This window comes from Manacus vitellinus, unplaced genomic scaffold (genome assembly GCF_001715985.3).
Source record: "Manacus vitellinus isolate BGI_N305 unplaced genomic scaffold, ASM171598v3 scaffold_13_pilon, whole genome shotgun sequence".
Taxonomy (NCBI): Eukaryota; Metazoa; Chordata; class Aves; order Passeriformes; family Pipridae; genus Manacus; species Manacus vitellinus.
The window spans coordinates 1,109,125-1,128,046 of NW_021938999.1; the positions used below are offsets into that span (position 1 = coordinate 1,109,125).

Genomic DNA, 18,922 nt, shown 5'->3' on the forward strand with positions numbered 1-18,922 from the left:
ATGTTTTAGTTATATCCCACTTTCCGCATTTCCTACAACTGTATCCAGTTTAACATAATTCTGTGTGAGCTCTCTCTGCATTCAACAGCTATCTGGATTTGGGTCCAACAGAGACATTAACTGATGTTCAACAAAATGAATGTCTCCTTTGGTTACAAGGAATAAATCTCAGTTCAGACATAAGTCCATAAGGCTAAGCAAATAATGTCCTTTAAAAATAATTTTTACTTTTGCTTTTCATAAATTGAGCTAATAAATAAATAATAAATCATAAAATAAAAAATATTTCTGTAGCCTAGTCACAGAGAAAAAAGCTTTTTAAAAGTCTTAGGGTGCCAAATAAACAGCAAATGCAAAAGTAAGCTAGTCATAAATCCACAAACTATCTTTAGCATCAGGTAGGTTAAATATTTTGATTTTGAGTAATCAGGATAGAATACTTTTTTCTCTTTATATGGATGATTGTTCGGCAGTATAGAAAAAAGTTGATTTTAAATTTGAAAATGTATGTATATGTGGCTATGAAAATGGAAAAGGGTGAATAAAAATAAAAGAGGCTAAAAGAAGCAACAAAACTATCAGATTTAAATGTACAGCCTTTATTGGTTAAATTTTTAACTTCAGGGTAATATTTTTAAAATAGAAAATAAACAGTCCTAATTAATTATTTTTAAGGTATCTTTCTTTTCATGTTATGAGAACAGTTTTAGGGAGTACTGACAATGTTTAATCTCATATCTTAAGCAGATTTATAACTGCTCTAATGAGCCAAAAATCCAGTTTACTTTCACTCTTCCTGTGGAAACCTCCTACTTACAGGCTAGCATAAAACTTTGATTATGCCAATTTTTAGTTTGTGAAGAAACTAACAACACCTCTCTCTTTCCTGCTCTCTTTCACTGAATTGCAGGTAAACTTGCCCTTGCCTGGTAGAGCTAATGCTAACTCTTTTGGCTGAAGCACAACAAAATGCAGCCTGATTGAAATGGTGCTGAAAGATGCAATGTGTGCTGCTAACTTGTATAAATAGGGGAAAAGCAACTTACAATTTCCCTAGCAAATAAGTTTAATTTCCAAACTAATATTTTTTGCTATTTTTTACTGTTAATGGTCTTCACCTTTTTTTGTAAGATTCATTTTCTCTTTTAACACAATCCTATTTTTGAAGGTTGAGAATGCATTGACTAACTGTTGTGAAGCTGAAACAGGAAAAGTTAATAATAACTGGTTCAAAAATGCATAAATTTAGATGCATCATTTGAAAAAGCTATGTAAATATAAAACCTACAACTATTCTGTTAGCATTAAATGTTAGTGCTTCCTATACACATCAGTTTGTCTCCATATATCCTTGTTCTCAAATCTTTTTCTATTTACTACTAATCTTTAGTATATGCCAAAAAATGATCTATTTTTTCTTAATATACCTAGAGAGCTATTGAATATAAACCAAGCTATTTAAAATAAACTTTTCAAAAGGTACTTATCACTTGCAATTGCCAAAGTTTAAACTTTTATTGTTCAGATATTTTGGCTCCTCAATATTCATTTTATATAGTTCTACTTTTCTGGTTTATTACCTAAAACCAGATCAGCTCATAAATGTATGTAATGCTAAAAAGAAAATTTCATAAAATGAGGGATCTCCTGTGTTCTAGACATTGCCAGAACTTTTTTGTATTTAGTGTGAAAGAAAAACTACAACATCAGGAAAAAATATTCAGTTTTCATATAATTTTAAAATATAAAACACTGCCTGAAACAACTCTCAGTTCATTTATGAAGAGCTCAACAGTAGCAATCTTGGAGTCCAGACTTCAAAACAACTAACCATTCTGTCTCTGCTCTATTACTCAAAAAGCACAAAGCAGTAAAAGATGTTTGCATAGCAACTGTTGCTGGGTTATCTGAGACCTAGCACTTTTCAGTCTCTTCATACAACTACTATGAAGTTGAGAATGACTCTTTAGTCATGGATTGCAAAGTGTGTGCAGAGGGAGCTGAGGGCAAGATCCACAAGTGACAGTAGAGGGCAATTGGAGGGTCAAAGCATTCCTGACCCCAGTGGTGGCCAGTAGACCACAACCTGGAACAAAGGACCTCAAAGCCAAAGGATGGTCAGCACAAGTAAGGGATTCACAACAGCTAGCACTGGAAGGCTACAAGCAACAGGAATTGTATAAATTCAGCCTTTGGTTTCCCAGCTGAGCAGGACATTCATTTGGAAGAACACTCCGTGCTCCTGAACCTAGTTATTCACTTTGTACCTTTAGATAAAGATTCAATTTAACCCCTTGATAAAAAGTCTACATAGGATCTTGCCCAGGGGCCAAAGTTCAGATCTCTGTTTTTACACAAAAATTGCCAGGTTACAAGCATGTTATTTTCCCGTCCTAATGAATTTTGAACTTTAAAGTGGTCCTCAGCTGGTAAGAGTAGGGAATGTTTTTCCTAACAGCTGGGTGATTAGGATGCAGAAAATGCAAGTTTGAAACTCCTCTGAGCCAGAAGCGTGGAGCATCTCTATCTTCCTGCTTGCACTCTACCACCATGGTCCTGAGTTTCCTTCCTTCCCTCCTTCCTCCATGCTGCTTGCCCAGCACAGCCTTCATGAGGCACCCATGCCCATGGGAACCAAGGGAGCCAGGTTATCCTCACTGACCCACAGCATGGTAAAAGCCAACGTCCAGGCTTTTCTTTAGGTTCAGTCTGCCATAATTTGCTCCACATCATCTGCAAGTGCCTCTAAGGCTGGGATGAGCATGTTCTGCACAGGGCAGGGTAGCCATAACTGGTGTTGCATGGTCGTGGCACTGTGGGATGTTTTCTGCCCTTAGATGTACTTATGTGGGCTCCCATACAAACAATTCTTGATGCTTTTATCTGGAAGGACTTCTTTATCTGCTAAGACAACTCCCTCTGCTGCTTTCAAAAACATATTCACTTGGATTTTTGGCTAAGTGCAAGCACAGGCTGCCTCCCTGGAAATTCCTGTGCTCCTGAGTAGCAGCTGACTCTCCCAAGGTCGCTGGCATCCCACAGGGTTGCTTCGCTCAGCAGCCCCCTCAGTCCCTGGCCTGATAAAAAAATGTCAATATACAGCCTTGCGGTTTTTGCTGGAGCTTCTTGTGCAGCAGCAATCCATCACACCCAGCTGGCTGCTGACCTGCTGCCTGGTAGCAGCGTTGGCAACAAACTCTAAGACCAGGTCTACTCTGCAACCATTTGCTTTTGGAGCTATTTTCTGGGCAGTGTTGAGGAACCCTTCTGTGCTAGCAAGGCCTGATAGCATTGACACAAGGATTTGGGGGCCGCTGCACTCTTCCTTGTCTAATGCCTTTAATCAGAACAAAAGTAGGTTTTGCTGGCAGAGCTACATAGTCCCTGGGAGGTGTCAGTACTGTGTACTTATATGGGCTAGAAAAAGTGTTTCTTTTGTTGATCTGAATATAAAGGCTACTCAAAAATTTTCTGTCTTCCTTGAGGGATTAAATCCATCAGGCTTCCAGTAGGATTTTAGAAAGGCATAACTTTAGAAAACAAAATAATAAAACCGTTCAACCTTTGGTAAGGGATTGTTAAAACCCACTGACCTTTGGTAATCCCACTTTATGCTCCTAATCTGCAAAATAATTTTTGAAAATAGGGATAAGGTTTTAATAAATCACATACATTATTCATCTCACCTTACTGTCATCTTCTGAAATTTATATGTGCAATCTGGGACAGTCCTATGAACTCTCACAAACTAAAGAAGTTAGTATTTTTTGAGGGAAAGTCTTCATCCTGCTTCATTTTTCTATTGGGTACTCTCAACCAGCCATCCAGCCTTTAAATGTTTAGTTGTAGATGAGAATGAACCTTGTCTTCAGGCACTTCTGAATGTGAATATTTTCTTTTTGCATTCACTCCTCACCACTTTTCCCTTTCTTGTATCTCTTCTCTTGAAAAAGGACAAGGTGCTACAAGAAGGCAACATGAACTGAGAAATAAACCCATGAACAGCTGTCAGATTTGAGCATTCACAGCTCTTTTGGGGAAAGGAAAAACTCCTACCCTAGCTAAATGAAATGGAAGGAAATAGTCTCCTCAAAGGGTTAGAGGGCATTTAATTTTGGAAAAACTCCCATGACAAAATACTCAAAAACATCTTGCTTCCTGCGCAATAAAACCATTCACAAAAATACAGAGGAGGTGCTGACTTCCCATTGCTGTTTTCCAGGGCAGTGGATTGTCCCTTGCCTCAGCTGCTCTGACAACAGGACCTGTGACTGGAGAGAAATAACGTGGCAGCCCCATGGCTGCCGATACTCTGTGCTAGCCAAGCCCGAGCTCCAGCGCTGTGTGGAGGGCAGAAGGGTATGTAACAGGTTTTACATTTTAATTCATTTTATCTACCTGGATATTAGTCCTGAAGATTTCAAAATTCTTTTATGATTGATGTGTGAGAAAAATCCCTTTTTATTGTAACTGGAAAAATATTCAGATGAAAAATCCACAGGGATAAAAAACAACCATTATCCATAATTTAGCCTCATATGCAGAGGCAGTTGTCTGCTGTCATTTCACATGGGATCTCAAGACCTATGGTGTATGTGGTTACCAGTCAGACCTGCAGTGAGTACACAAGGATGGCAAATGGAGGATGCTGTTGCATTGTTGTCACAGTTTGTCTCACATTTGACATGCAAGTCGATTTTCTTTTTCTGCATACCTAATGCATGGCATTGCTTGTGCACACTAATCTTACCAAGTCTTCTTGCACATTCTTTTCTTTTAGTGAAGCTTCTCAGGTGATTGCTTGGAAATACAAGGTCCCCTTAATAAGCATGCTATGACTGTAAAACTGTTGAGAGCGAGCTCTGATCTGAGGCTCAGGTACCTTACTGAGGATACAAGTATCCAGAAAGTAAGTAATTAATTGTTATAAAGATGTTAAAGTGTATTGCCTAGGTAAGAAAACAGTAACTAAAAGCAACTTTTTGATAAAATCGAAGAGCATTTCTATATAGATGAATACAAAAATAATAGTCTTTCAATTAACATTTTCTCCTTCAATTCTGTAATTTCTTGCTCTGCAAAATGTACTTTATTGCCATTTGGCTTTGTTTCTGCCTGTGGTTTTCTCAATTACTATAAAGCTGTGCATTTCTCTTAACATATTTTTCTAAAATAATATTGGTTTATATGACAGAGTAGAGGCTTGATTTGCTCCTCATGTACAAAACAAGCACTTCTGGGTTGACCACTGCAAAAATAGACAAGAAATCGATAGCTTTGCTTTGGTCTTTAATTTCCATGGACATCAGGCTGCTTCAATAAGCAAACACCTTTTGGTTAGGCAATTGAAGGACAGCAGAGGAACAATACACCACTGTGGAAGTGGATTGCCAGGGTATTGCTGGGAGGATTTGCTGGTGTTCCCACCTCCTGAATCTGACCACTCGCGTTCACCAGTGTCAAAAATATTTGTTAAGAGTCCATTAAAACCAAGTATATGAAATGACTGTTTGTCAGCTTAATTTCTTAATTCAACTTCCGTGATGTTCTGACTCTCTGAGGTCACTGATCTATTCCAGTGTCAGATGAGACCCAGATCCTACTTGCTCTACATTAACACCATGCAAGAAAAATCTCTGTAAAACTGATTGCACTTGTTTTCCATATCTTTTACATAAGTCACCTGACTTTGTCTGATAACCTTTTCTGCTCTGTAGAAATCTGCTGAATCACTCCTGTTACCTTTGCACAGATGTATGTTTAGCTGGTTTATTCTTTTAAAGTCATTACTCTAAAGTATGTTCCCCTTTTGGTATATTTCCCCTGTGTCTTTCCCTCTCCTATATATTCCCTTTTTGTCATCACTTTGGAGTGATTTTAACTTTGTGTGATGTTTTGCAATAGCATTTTTGCTTCCTTCACCAAATGAATAAAGGTAGAGTATGAGTTAACTCCCTTGTTTCAGTGGAACTTAAGAACTAAGAGAGAATTTCTTCATACCAAATGTAAATGAATAAAAATGATTCCCTGCTTGGCTGATAAGATCCTGATTCTACCTGTTGTAAGTCAAACTTTAGAATTACTTTACACAGTCTAAGCGATGTAGTAGAAAAAAAATTTCAGGGGCTCACTGCAAAAGGCTTTTGCCTGTCTTATATGTTTTAGACACCTGGATCTTTTATGGAGGAGCTACTGAGTAGCCAGAAAGATATAATTATTGTAAATACATTTTTATTACACAAGAGATTTTTATAAAGATCTATAGATATTTATATTTCCTCATTTGTGATTTTAGTTTCAATTCATTACATGCCTTGTCTTTAAGTAGTACAGACATCTGAGTTTCCAGAAACAGGTTTCAATGCTAGAAATGTAAGCAGATAGCAAAAAAAAGGATGAGTGCAAAACACAAGGGCAAAAGTCATCAGTCCAATTGAGGATACTGAGATAATCTAGAACGCTCTTTGATTTACATTGTCATTTGCTGAAGTTGCCTAAGAACAACACAACTCATTTGTGCGTCCACTTCTCAAAAAGGGCTCAATTAACCTGCGTGCCTCTGTATTCAGGGTTTTTGAATATTCAGCTTGTGTAACTCTGGTCTCTGGAGTTCAGAATTCTTTAGGAAGGACTCATGTATCTACATCTGAATTCTTCCTGAAAGTTTATTCTGAACTAAGGCAATAAAATCTCTGTAAACCCCAGATAATTACCAATCCTTTCTCGGGAAAGCAGAGACATGTATTTCTGTAGCCTCTTTCGGTCCAATGACATCGAGCCTACTGTCAACATTCTAACAACCCTCTGTGACTGAATTTCACACCTGAATACCTTCATAAAAAATTCAGACATGCAAAATTGCACCAGGAGTCACAGATAAAGCAAGTAGTGACATTTGTGATTCATTAAAGTTTCTGATTTTTGTCCTGAAAAAAAATATAATTTGTTTTCAGGATTCTGATCTGCTGACTATAGTTCTTACAATTTAAAACATCATTTGTGTAAAGTATTCAATACTGTCCTGCATGAAATCCTTGTCTTTAAACTGGAGAGACAAGGATTTGATAGATGGAACATTCAGTGTTTAAAAAATTAATTGGGTGGTCACACTCAGAGAGTTGTGTTCAGTGGCTCAATGTCCGAGTGGAGAGCAGTGACAAATGACATGCCTCAGGGGTTGGTACTGGGACCAGTGTTGTTTAACATGGAAAGTGGGATCAAGTACATCCTCAGTAAGTTTGCCACCCAGCTGTGTGGTGCAGTCAACTTGCAGAAGGGAAAGAATGCCATCCAGAGGGACCCTGACAGGCTTGAGAGGTGGGCTTCTGTGCCTCATGAAGTTCAACAAGGCCAAGTGCAAGGTCCTGCATCTGTGTCAGAGCAATCCCAAGCACAAGTGCAGGCTGGGGTGATGACATATAATGTAAAGTGAATGTTCTTTTTGTCTGAAATGCAGCACACAGAAGATCAACTGTATCTTTAAGTGCAATCCTTCTGTTTTTCTCATGTTTCATAGAACACTGATAAAATGCAGCACATAGATATCTCTTGCTCTTTAGTTTCTTTTATTCATTTACCAATATTTCTGAAATATATTTATGATCACCCAAGCTGACCACTTCTTTCCTATCTGCATCATAATTAGGCCTTCAAAAATGCTTTCTAATTTGTTTTCTAACTCCAGGCTGCTTTCATGTCTTATGTTAGAATTTGTTTGTTTTCCAAAGCTCATCTGAAAAAATGGAATCTCCTTTCTCTATAAAAGAAATTAATTTTCCCTGGCTGTGACTTCCAGTTGATTTCACATCATCACTAACTGCTATTTCAGTTTGTATGCTTATAAAACTGTGCTTGAGCTAACTTGTTTCTGTGTGTTATGGTTTAACCTGGCAGGCAGCTAAACACCACACAGCCATTCACTCACTGCCCGACAGTGGGATGAGGGACGGAATCAGAAAAACAGGTAAAAGTTGTGGGTTGAAAAAAAGACAGTTTAGCAGAATGGAAGAAGAAAGGAAAATAATAATGATAAAAAATATACAAGGGAAGTGATACACAGTGCTATTTCGCACCACCCACTGACCAACAGCCAGCCAGTCCCTGAGCAGAGGTTGTCACTCCCCAGCCAATTCCCCTCAGTTTTATTGTTCAACATGATACCATATGATTTGGAATATTCCTTTGGCCAGCTAAGGTCAGTTATCCAGGCTGTGTCCCCTCCCTGCTTCTTGTGCTGCCCAGCCTCCTTGCTGGCAGGGCAGAACAAGAATCTGAAAAGTCCTTGACTTAGTGTAAGCACTGCTCAGCAACAACTAAAACATCAGTGTCTTATCAACATTATTCTTATTCTAAATCCAAACCACAGCACTGTAACAGCTACTAGGAAGAAAATTAGCTCTACCCCAGCGAAAACCAGGACACTTGGTTTCATAAAAATGTAAGACCACCTGTAGTGAAACAATAACATTCAGGCTAATGGAGACATAAGAAAGCATGTATGTGCACAAAACGAGTTTTATGAGGTCTTATTTTGCTTTATGATGTGTTAGCAAGAATAGTAAGTGATATTTTTGCATTTCAAACACAGTAAACAGGAAAATTTTGAAGTGCTGTGCTTAAGGTTGTTCTGGCTGAATAGATTTTCATTCAGTCCACTTTTCATATCTGCAGTCTTTTTTCTCCTTCATTTTAAACTCCAAGTCTAATGAGATGCAGACTGTGTCATTCTTAGGGAACTCCACACTTATGTTCTAATTGAATCAAAGAAATTGGTAGTCATAATAAAATATCATATCTGTATTATATTGGCTCAACAAAATTCTCTCTAACTGTGGTTAATGACTTCTTACTGTAAGACATATACAATTGTATTAAGACATGATGCTTTGATTTTTGTACAAGAAATTTTAAAAATGGGTGGAGGAAAATGGATTCTAACAGGTTATTATTTACCCAATTAGCAGCATATAGAAAGTTGGCCTCAACAGCAGGAGGGATATATATTTTGCTTCTCAGTGAGAAATACTACCCAGAGTTTAGTCTTATAATTAAGCACCATTGAGCCATGTGTAATTAAGAACAGGAAATATGAAAAGACAATATTTGCTGAAGTACTTAAAATTCAGCTGTTAAAACAGGAATTTTAGCTTATAATTTCTTAATAATATTTTAGAGTTAAGTGGTGTTTTGAACTTACAGGTGTTTAAATTTCCTAAGTGTGGTTAATTTATAATGATAGGTCTGGTTAAGAATTGAATTCCACTATGCTTACACAATCTTTCAAAGCCTTTAAGCTGTAATGGAATTTTTCACACAAAATATTTGCAAGAAAACATCTGTCTGTGTGAAAGTGTTGTTCTTTGTCTGGTAAAATTATAACCTTATGTATGACTGATCCTTTAGTCATCCTGTAGACAAATCCTCATTGACTTGAACAGTACATGACTAAGCCTTGTGCCAGACGTGTAAAAAAAAAGAGATATGAGGTATTCTACACACCTGAGCCATCATCTTCCTTATTATTGTCATAGTCATCCCTAGAACCTTTGGTTGAAATCATATTAAATACTGCATGGCATATGCAACTACAGTGAGTTCATGCAACTGTATAGAAATAAATGTGCATACAGTTACCACACATTAAATTACATTGAATGATTAATTCATCAAAGCTCTTGGGTTAGCTGAAGGACATAGGTTTTCTTCCTCAAGCTGAACACCACTTTTAACCTTTGAGGCTTCCAAGCATTTGCTGAAAATGAAGCTGACTTGCAGAACATGAATTTTGAAAGATGCTTTCTGATGGTTTGCATACCTCAACAAAATGTGCTTGGCCAGCTCTGCACAAGGGCAGTTTGAAAAGCAGGTAGGATTATGTACAGGTGTCCTCTTCTTCCACCTAATTTCTTTTTATTTAGAGAGAAGAATTTTTTTATTTTTCCAGGATTTACACTTCTCACAGCATGGTTGAACCAATAGTTAGAAGCAGATAGTTGAATGCAGACAAGGTCTTAATGAATGGATGCAGTGTGTGTGCAGATTTGCTGGTGATTTGCTATTCATCCACCAGCCTGGGGTGCATTGGATTACAAGGAATGCACACCTATCTTTCTGTCTGACATCTTCTCTAGACTTAGGGCAGAACATTCCCTTCAATATCCCAGCACACATGGTCTCCAGAGAATGACTGTCGTTACCCTCCTGTGATGACTGCAAACAGACTACAGCTAGAGAGCAGGGACTGTAGGTTTCAGATACTGCAGTCCTAGTGTTAATGACATATCTTTCAACAGTGCTGTAATATCACTGTGAAAGATGTAGCTGGAGTTAAACAAATTTGCTTGATTCCAGTTATACAGTCCTGATGTAGCTCTTATCTGCTTGAACAGCTAGACTTCTTCACTGAAAGCTCATATGGTTCTGTAATTGACTGACACCTTTGAGAGTGACCTACGCTTTTGATCTGCCTCTCTGTACATCCACAAGTCCACTTTGGTTCATTTCTTTCTTCCCCACTTACATCAAGTCTCAAGTATTCTCTTAACCGACCTGTTCTGAGAGTCTGTGGTAATTTCACAAGTGAAACAATCTGTATTCCTCCCCAGTGGGATGTTGCCATCTGTCTCAATCCTGACTCATCCTGTTCAGCCACACCTTCTCCTAGAAATAAGTATACATTCCCAGATGGACACTCAACAGCATTAACTGTCTGATCTAATTTCCTGACCTCCTGCTTCACCATCTCATAACAAGTTCACTTAAGAGTGAAAATGGAGATGTTCTGAGACTCACAACAGCCTTTGGAGATAGGCTGTGTGCAGTCTCATCAATCTTGTGATGATATTTGAAGTATGTCAGGGCTGTAACAGTTACCTGTTTCATCCAGTTATACTAACTATCAGAAGGAATCTGCTCTGACTCCTATCACCTCCATCACATTTGCAGAACATCAGGACAACTATGCTAAAGCCCACCTGATATTTTCATATGGTGCCCAGCATCATGTCATTTATGAACTAGAGCTGCCACTTTAAGACATAATTGTACCTATCTTGTCACTAAATGACTGCACATAGTGCCCTTCCATCTGCAAACCTGGCCAGCTAGGTACCCCAGGGAAGGCTTGAAAATTCATTCATGGATCCACAGCTTATATGTGTGTGCTTGTGTAGGTATAGAAATTGTAAAGCCCTACAAGGCTAAATTATTTAGTAGTGTGAATTGGGACATGTGTGTGTGTTTTGCTCTAATTTTGACACATCCAAAGAATAGGAAAGAGACTGATGAGTCGATCTTTGATGCTCTGCACTGTTTGAGACTTCGGAAATATTTAGCATGACATTTCACACTTTAGTTGATAGTAAATGCACAGTGTTGGCAAAAAAAGATATCTGTGCATCATTTTCATTGGCCTTAGCCATAGTTCTTCTCTCCTTTTTTTCATGAAGTTTGTTGTCCTGCTATTTGAAACGAGTGGTAGATGAGATTAGACCAAACACAGTTAGAAGGAGAAAGTATCTATGAGAATCCTTATCACAGTAGAATGAAGAATGAGATAAAAATGCCAGATCTGCCCATTTAGTGTAATAGCTGAATGTGCTCCTTTGCAATTCCCATGTGCTGTGATAACAAAATAGTACTGTATGTTACTAGAAGTAGAAGAGAAACAATCTTGGATGTTCTACCAATTGCAGTACATGTGTAACTTGGTAGTGCCTGTTTGTTATTCTGCTAATGATGTGTTGTGTTTTCACAAAAATGTTCTCACCTACATTACAAGCTAATGATATCCTTGCCTGCTAATATCTGAGAACTACTTTTTAAATAGATATGCATCTAGATACTACAGTGATGGACTCATGAAATGGAGATTAAAGAGACATGGATATAGGCAGACTGAAGAAATTAGGAGATTTTGCAAGCTAAAAAAATTGTCGCTTAAAACCTCAGGTTAATCTACTTTAGAATTAGGACATATTCTAAGCATAAACTGTCTTCCTAATTATAAATAATTGTATGTATGTTTGTGTCTGTCAGAGAGGGAAAAAGAGAATATCCAAGGGATCCAAGGATCCTTGACTTCTGTGTGTCATGTTATGCTTGATTTAAAGTGGTTTCTTCTGACACAATGTGAAAAGCTGGAAACCCCCTTGCATATGAGAGAAGTGCTTGTTCAGTGCAAGCATGAACAGCAGCTATTTCAGAATTTCCTCTGTGGAGAGGCTTTGAGAGGTCCAGGACAGGAGGTAGAAGAGCCTCTATGCACTTCGTGTTAGTTTTAATTTGTTTGCTACCATACATAATCTATCAAGGGCTTCTCTGCAGCCCTTGATATGCCCATTCTCAGCCCTGACACCAAATTAGGGTATGTTCCTCAAGGGAATAGATAAATAGAGATGTATTAGATGAGAGAAGTCCAAGATGCTTCCACCACATAGAATCTCTAAAAAAACACTTTGGAAATGTATTCTTAAACATGAAATCCTGTGCAGTCTCAATTTTATTTGCATAATCAAATATTCAATCTGGAAGTGGTAAAATATCAAACCCCAAACCAAATTAAGAAATGAAACAACAAAACACCAGCTTACAGGGTGCTACCTACCCTGAGTGCCAGAGGAGGTAGGAGAAGCTGCATACTGTTGTGCAGAGAACAGGGCTGTTACTGTGTTATGGTTCTGTGGGGTTTCTGACTCCCAGTTTTACATTTTTGGTCCTCAGTGTGGATTTTTGGCTGAGGTGACTGTGGTAATTGATTATGCACACAGTTTCATTGGCAAACCGCAGTGAAGCTGGGTTCTCGTAATATTTTGTCATTGCTTACCTGCTTCAGCAGGAGGAACTGCTAGTCCTATCCACTAAAAATAGAGCAATTGCATTAAAAAAAAAACAACAAACCACTAAGTTCTGTGGTCTCCAAATACAGAGATGTTTGATTTGTCAGAGGACTGTAAGAATGAATAGAAACAAGCCCAAATGACTTCATTCATGTGCAAGTTCAGAGTAGCAGAGCAGAGACTGCTATACCTAAAGTACTTCCATCATCCTGACAGCATTTCTAACTCCCTTTATGGAAGACAGACATTAATCAAGACATGCTGTGTAGGAACAAATCACATGAAAAATTGAAGGAAAAAAAGCAGGAAGCTGCAAGCAATTACGACAGCAGTTGTGTACTAGCAATTGGAAGGATATATACACATAAGCAGAAGAAATTACCACCAAGGATGAAAAATGCGGGGCTAACTATGCAGCTATAGCCATCTATAACCTGCACTTTTTGTCTTTGAAACACATAATATTTTTATTAATCAAATCACACAGATTTTGCTAAAGGAGAACTTTAGTATTGAGATGTTAGGTCTGGAGAACAGGCAGCTCACAGAGGTATTACTTGAACATTATGAGAAGGGTTTAAAGACCTCCTGAGCAGCTGTATTTTTTTCTAAGCTTTTGGTTTCTGGATTGTACAACTTCTAAGTCATATCTTTTTTTCCATCTAAAGATTCTTTTTATAGGTGACTCAACTAACAGAGGGATGATGTACTATCTAATAGAAAGAGTGAATAAGACTCTTCAGGAATGGCAAAAGACTCATGATGTTAAATGTTATCATAATATCAATGAGGGGAAAACATTTATCAGTTACTCCTACTACCCCCAGTTCTGGATGAATGCAAACCAGAGACCAAGTTTTGAAAAAGCACTGGAACAGCTGCTGCAGAGGTACTGTACAAACTCTGTTGTACCCTTGTTTGTATTATTGTTCTATTCGCAAATGTGTTTAACACATTTCACAATTAAAGATGGTAAACTATTACGCATAACGTGTGCAGACCATGTTGTGTGATTAAAAAAATAGTAGAAAATTACATCAGGCCTCTGATCAGGGTGCCAGATACAGTTCAGTGAAATGCAATGCAATGCAGTTAAAATGTTTGCCATCTGTTTTAAAGCAAGATGTGTTGTTTTTCTTTTCTGGGTTTCAGGTCACGTCCCCTGGAGAACACAGACCAGACTGTATTAATTGTAGGTGGTGTTCAGTGGCTTAATTCCAATCACCTGCAAATTATCCAAAAGGTGTTGAGCAGGTAATGCTATGTACTTGGTGTTATTCCAAGTTTTGATATGATAAATTATGAGAAACAACAATTTTTAAACACAAAAATTTCATTTGTTTTTTCATGGGTGTGCATTTAAATGGCTTTGAAAAAAAATAAATATACATTGTCTTTTGATGTTTCTGTTAAGTAAATATTCAAGGTGAGGCCACACCAGTGTCCTGCTCTACTCTGCAATGGTGCAGCCTCACCTTGAATATTGTGTGCAGTTTTGGTCATCACAATATAAGAATGACATTAAGCTACGAGAGAGTGTCCAAAGGAGGGCAACGAAGATGGTGAAGGGCCCTCAGGGGAGGGCTGCTCAGTATGAGGAGCAGCTGAGGTCACTTGATCTGTTCAGCCTGGAGAAGAGGAGACTGCGGGGAGACCTCATTGCAGTTACAACTTCCTTGTGAGGGGAAGAGGAGGGGCAGGCACTGATCTCTTCTCTGTGGTGACCAGTGGCTGCACCCAAGGGAATGGCCTGAAGTGGTGTCAGGGGAGGCTTAGGTTGTATATTAGAAAAAGGTTCTTCACCCAGAGGGTGATTGGGTGCTGGAACAGGCTCCCCAGGGAAGTGGTCACAATATCAAGCCTGCCAGAGTTCAATAAGTGTTTGGATCATACTCTCAGGCACATGGTGTGACTCTCAGGGTATGGTCCTGTGCAGGGCTAAGAGCTGAACTTGATGATCCCTGTGGGTCCCTTCCAACTCAGCATAATCTCTGATTCTGTGATTAAAATGTTTATCCTTTTTTTTTTTTTTTAATTTGCCAAACAGGGAAAATCTATCAAATATCCTGGTAATTATCAAATCCATAGGCATGGGCTTTCACCTCCCGGTGGATGGAATACATTCTCTATCACAAGTAAGCTATAGTACATTTTGAATGTATTTTCATGGAAGACTTGTCATTTCAGCATTAATTTTGCTGTCTGGTCAAAATACGTTACAACCTCTGCTGAACAAGCTTTAAGCGGATCAAAGAAAGATTAGTGTTTGTATTTGCTCATACTGCTTACTAATATGGATTCAAACCAATTCGCCTTATTTCAAGGATTCCACTGCAATCAGAGAGCCACTGGAGATGCTTGGTCAGCTGTCCCAAGAACCAAAAGAAGCTCCAATATTAATCCTCTTGTCCAAGTTGAGAAATTGAGATAGGGATAAGCAGACTGCTCCTTGTACCACATTGAGCACAGGCCCTTCACAGGCTTCCTCCGTGTTTACTGCTGGATCAGATTCACTGGTCTGGCTGCATTGCATAACTCTCATAAATCTACCTTAACTCACCTGTGAAACCAGACCATTACAGAGCAGCTGGAATGTACTGGTGAATCCAGCCTGTTATTTGTATGTTAATAATATGTTACAGTTAGTTTAAATCATATCCAAGACCCTCAGAGTAACAAATGGCCTCATTTCAATGCGCTTTTGTAACTCATTCAATTCAATATTTTTATTTAGAATTTGGACATTAATTCTCTATTCTCTACACATAAAATGCATGGATGAGAAGCAGTAGAGGGCAGAACGGAGTGCATGATGCCTACCAGCACTGTGTGTCATGCTCCAGCTATTCACAGGTGTTGAAAAGAGAAAATTATTAGCTTTCATAGATTACATACAGCACTCCTTTCACACTGGGGACTGGTGTCTGCGTCCTTTTGCATCCATAACACACTGCTGTATTCAGTGTGTGACTTACTGCTACTCTCACCCTTCTTTCTGCTACAGAGACTACCCTGTCTGATTTTGCCAATTCTTTCTGTCTAACTATTTATCTACCTTTTCTCTACCGAATGTCTTCTTATTGATTCAAACAATTTTCTTAATTTATCTGGATGACCACAATAGAATACAGTAGGGAAATTGTTGTCATCAACATGAAGAAACATTTTCACAGCCCTGCCACAGGTTTCAGTAGAGTTCAGTCCTAGGAGGAAGAAGAATTTTGATGCAGGGTAGATGAGGCAAGAATAAAAAGAGTATTAAAGGCTTTTGAGGAGTACCTTTTTATCTTTTTTTATTCAGTAAATTGGCAAAACTCCAGAAATCAACTATGATGAATAACTGACGTTCTTTTTCAATATTGGAATCATATGCCAAATTACCCATGTGGTTTGGGTGCTCTAGGCTTCAGGACTACCACAGCTACTCTCAAAGCTCTTCTATCTGCAGTGTCCAATCCACCACCTTGCCTCCTTCATGGCTAAATTTTTTTCTATTCTTGGCCTTCCTGCAGTATCTTCAGAAATAGATACTGCAGTTGTAACTGTTCTTCAGTATAACCATTTTTAAGATACCCATGTCCTTTACTCCTTTTTAAGCAACAGCCTCAATGAAATTGATTATATTTTAAACAACCTTGAAATCTTCCTGTAAAGGAAGCTGCACAACTACTGAAAAGTAATTGTAATTTCTGCAAACATCTACAACAGCCTTGGAGTAGCAGCTATTTCCAAGAGTGAATTTATAGTAATTCATGCCTGGAGTATAACATCATTGCTTATTCAAAATGCAGTTTTGCTATTCATTTCCATGACACAATACCCCTTAAACAGCCCTTCTGACAAGACATTGCAATATTTTATCTGGAATGCAGGCACAAATACAAAACCTGTGGAATGAAAACTTGATTATTCTGGATACAGCAAAAAATTTGGGCTATGAAGTGGTTGACACCTTTGTCATCACCATGGGACGTTACAAGGAATTCCTGCAAGGGAAGTGTGGTTGCCATTTCCATGAGGTAATAATTTACACTTATATAATTTCCAGGTATTTAAGATATTTTAACTGTCAGGTGCTTAGAAACGAAAAGGTATGCAATGAGGTTAGCATTTGTGACTCAAAGTTAGGCCTGAATACAAATCATGGGTATAGCAGTTTGTACAGGGCGCTTGTCCCTCGCTGCTTGGAGTGTAAGGCCACCCAAGGACAGGCTGAACTGCTGTAGTGATAATTCCTCAAAATAAGAATAAATGTGCTCTTCTGCAAAGGTAACTCATATAAAAGGATGTTGCACAGTTTCCAGGTTCTTATATTATTTGTTATGTGTTATATATCCCTGCTGCTTCTTCATGGACTGAGTTTATCTTTTTGCCGTACCTCAGTCTTGCATGTTTTTTTCTGATGGCTTCCCAACTGAGCAGCTCAGTGCACACACATCAAATCATACATACAATTAAAATGGAGCTTAAAATTGAAGGACCAATCTCACTGCTATGTATCTGTTTTCCCTTGACTGAGAAAAAATTATCTGGGATAGTTACAGTAACCAACTATACAAACAGAAGTGTAAGTGAGAAATTGCCTGTGATGCTACATTCTTCATTCTTATGAACTGAAATCTGGATTGTTTAACAAAAGATTAGGAAACTACCTCAAGTTATTTAGCTAAAATCTGTTTATAGCCATAAGACTGGGATTGTCATATCTTTCAGAAAGATTGCGTTTTCTCTGAGTGATCAAAAGAGAGGTGGAAGTTTTGATAGAATGAAATACAGAATGAGAACAAATTGTTACTGAAAAGTTAAAATTGGGGGGCAAAAAGGGTGCAAAGAAAGATGGCTCTCTGAAATCAAGAGTTAATAAATTTATAATGTTTCATAGTCAGCTGGGGGCTTTTAGCCAATAAGAAGCTACGAGTTGGAAAAAATCTCAGAAATTTGATTACTAACTAGAATAATGACACAAGTAATTTGATATGCCATTTAGAATACAAAAACTTAATTCTCATGGAGAAAATGCTAGGTGGTTTTTTTTTATTAGAGTTATCAAAAGCGCATAAGTGTTAAAAAAGACTAGCACCACACAAGTGAAATGCTAGTATTTTTTCAGCATAATTTTAGGAATTTGTTTTCTGTCAAAATAAATTACTTTAAGTAAGAAAGACCGTCAAATGTTTTCTGAACCTCTCAAGGATAAACCGCCTTTGCTTATTTTGCCAAGTCATGCCGATTTTTCTGTAAGCCTCACTTCTGGCCAAACCTGTTCCCAGGACCTGAATGTGTTCAGGGTTAGCAGAGAAGCTCTGTAGAGTTTTTCAGGTACAAAGATGGGCCATGACACCAGGAATGAAGTGGAGGTACTAATTTTTGCTGTGAAAAAATATTACAGCAAAAAACAACAATCTAAAAATAAAGGTGCCTTCATCAGACACCCACAGTATACACTGGAAACCAAAATATCCTGTGGCTAATTAAACCTATGAGTAGTTTAAACTAAACAAACCGAAATTCAGCGGTGATGGTCATAAAATTCAAGCATAGGCTCCAGAGTGTCCTTGTGGTGTCTGCATATGCGTAGCAAGTCTATTTTCTTGTAGCCTGTGGATTATATTTAACTCTCTTAGACACAGCAGAATAAAACAATAACTATAAAGCTTTGATTTTTCTCCATAAATACACAGGCAGAAATATTATCTCAAACACAGTCTACCAGACAGCAAATGCATTTCCAGAAGAGTCTGGGGAGTCAATTGACTGGAATTGGTTGGGACTCTGCTCCGGTATGAGGCTGCCTGGGACAGACCACAAGTTTGGGAGTGTTATCAGACCCATCTGATCTCTAGTGCCATGTGTCAGCCTCACAGCTGGTTTCCACCTCAGCTCCCCAGCAGCTCACATGTTTTCAGGCCATTGCCATGGCCTCTGTAGTGCTTTGGGACCAAAATCAGCAGGTGTGGCTGGTTAACCAGTCCTTTAATCTACTCTGCTCAGAACTTGAGAGGCACAAACACAGCTCAGTACAAATGGAGTTAGAAAAACGGAGTAAGTCACAGAGCACATATTTATGTAATGGATAAATCATCCCA

General features: G+C 38.3%; 1 protein-coding gene across 1 annotated transcript in view; it reads left to right on the plus strand.

Annotated features, from left to right (window-relative positions):
- Positions 1-18,922, plus strand: part of CPED1 (cadherin like and PC-esterase domain containing 1) — a 146,674-nt gene that overhangs the window by 121,973 nt on the left and 5,779 nt on the right. Inside the window, exons 18-22 of the mRNA XM_008926580.2 lie at positions 4,223-4,359; positions 13,505-13,725; positions 13,989-14,090; positions 14,884-14,971; positions 16,709-16,855. Of these exons, the coding sequence (XP_008924828.2) occupies positions 4,223-4,359; positions 13,505-13,725; positions 13,989-14,090; positions 14,884-14,971; positions 16,709-16,855 (695 nt within the window). The remainder of the gene's footprint in view (positions 1-4,222; positions 4,360-13,504; positions 13,726-13,988; positions 14,091-14,883; positions 14,972-16,708; positions 16,856-18,922) is intronic.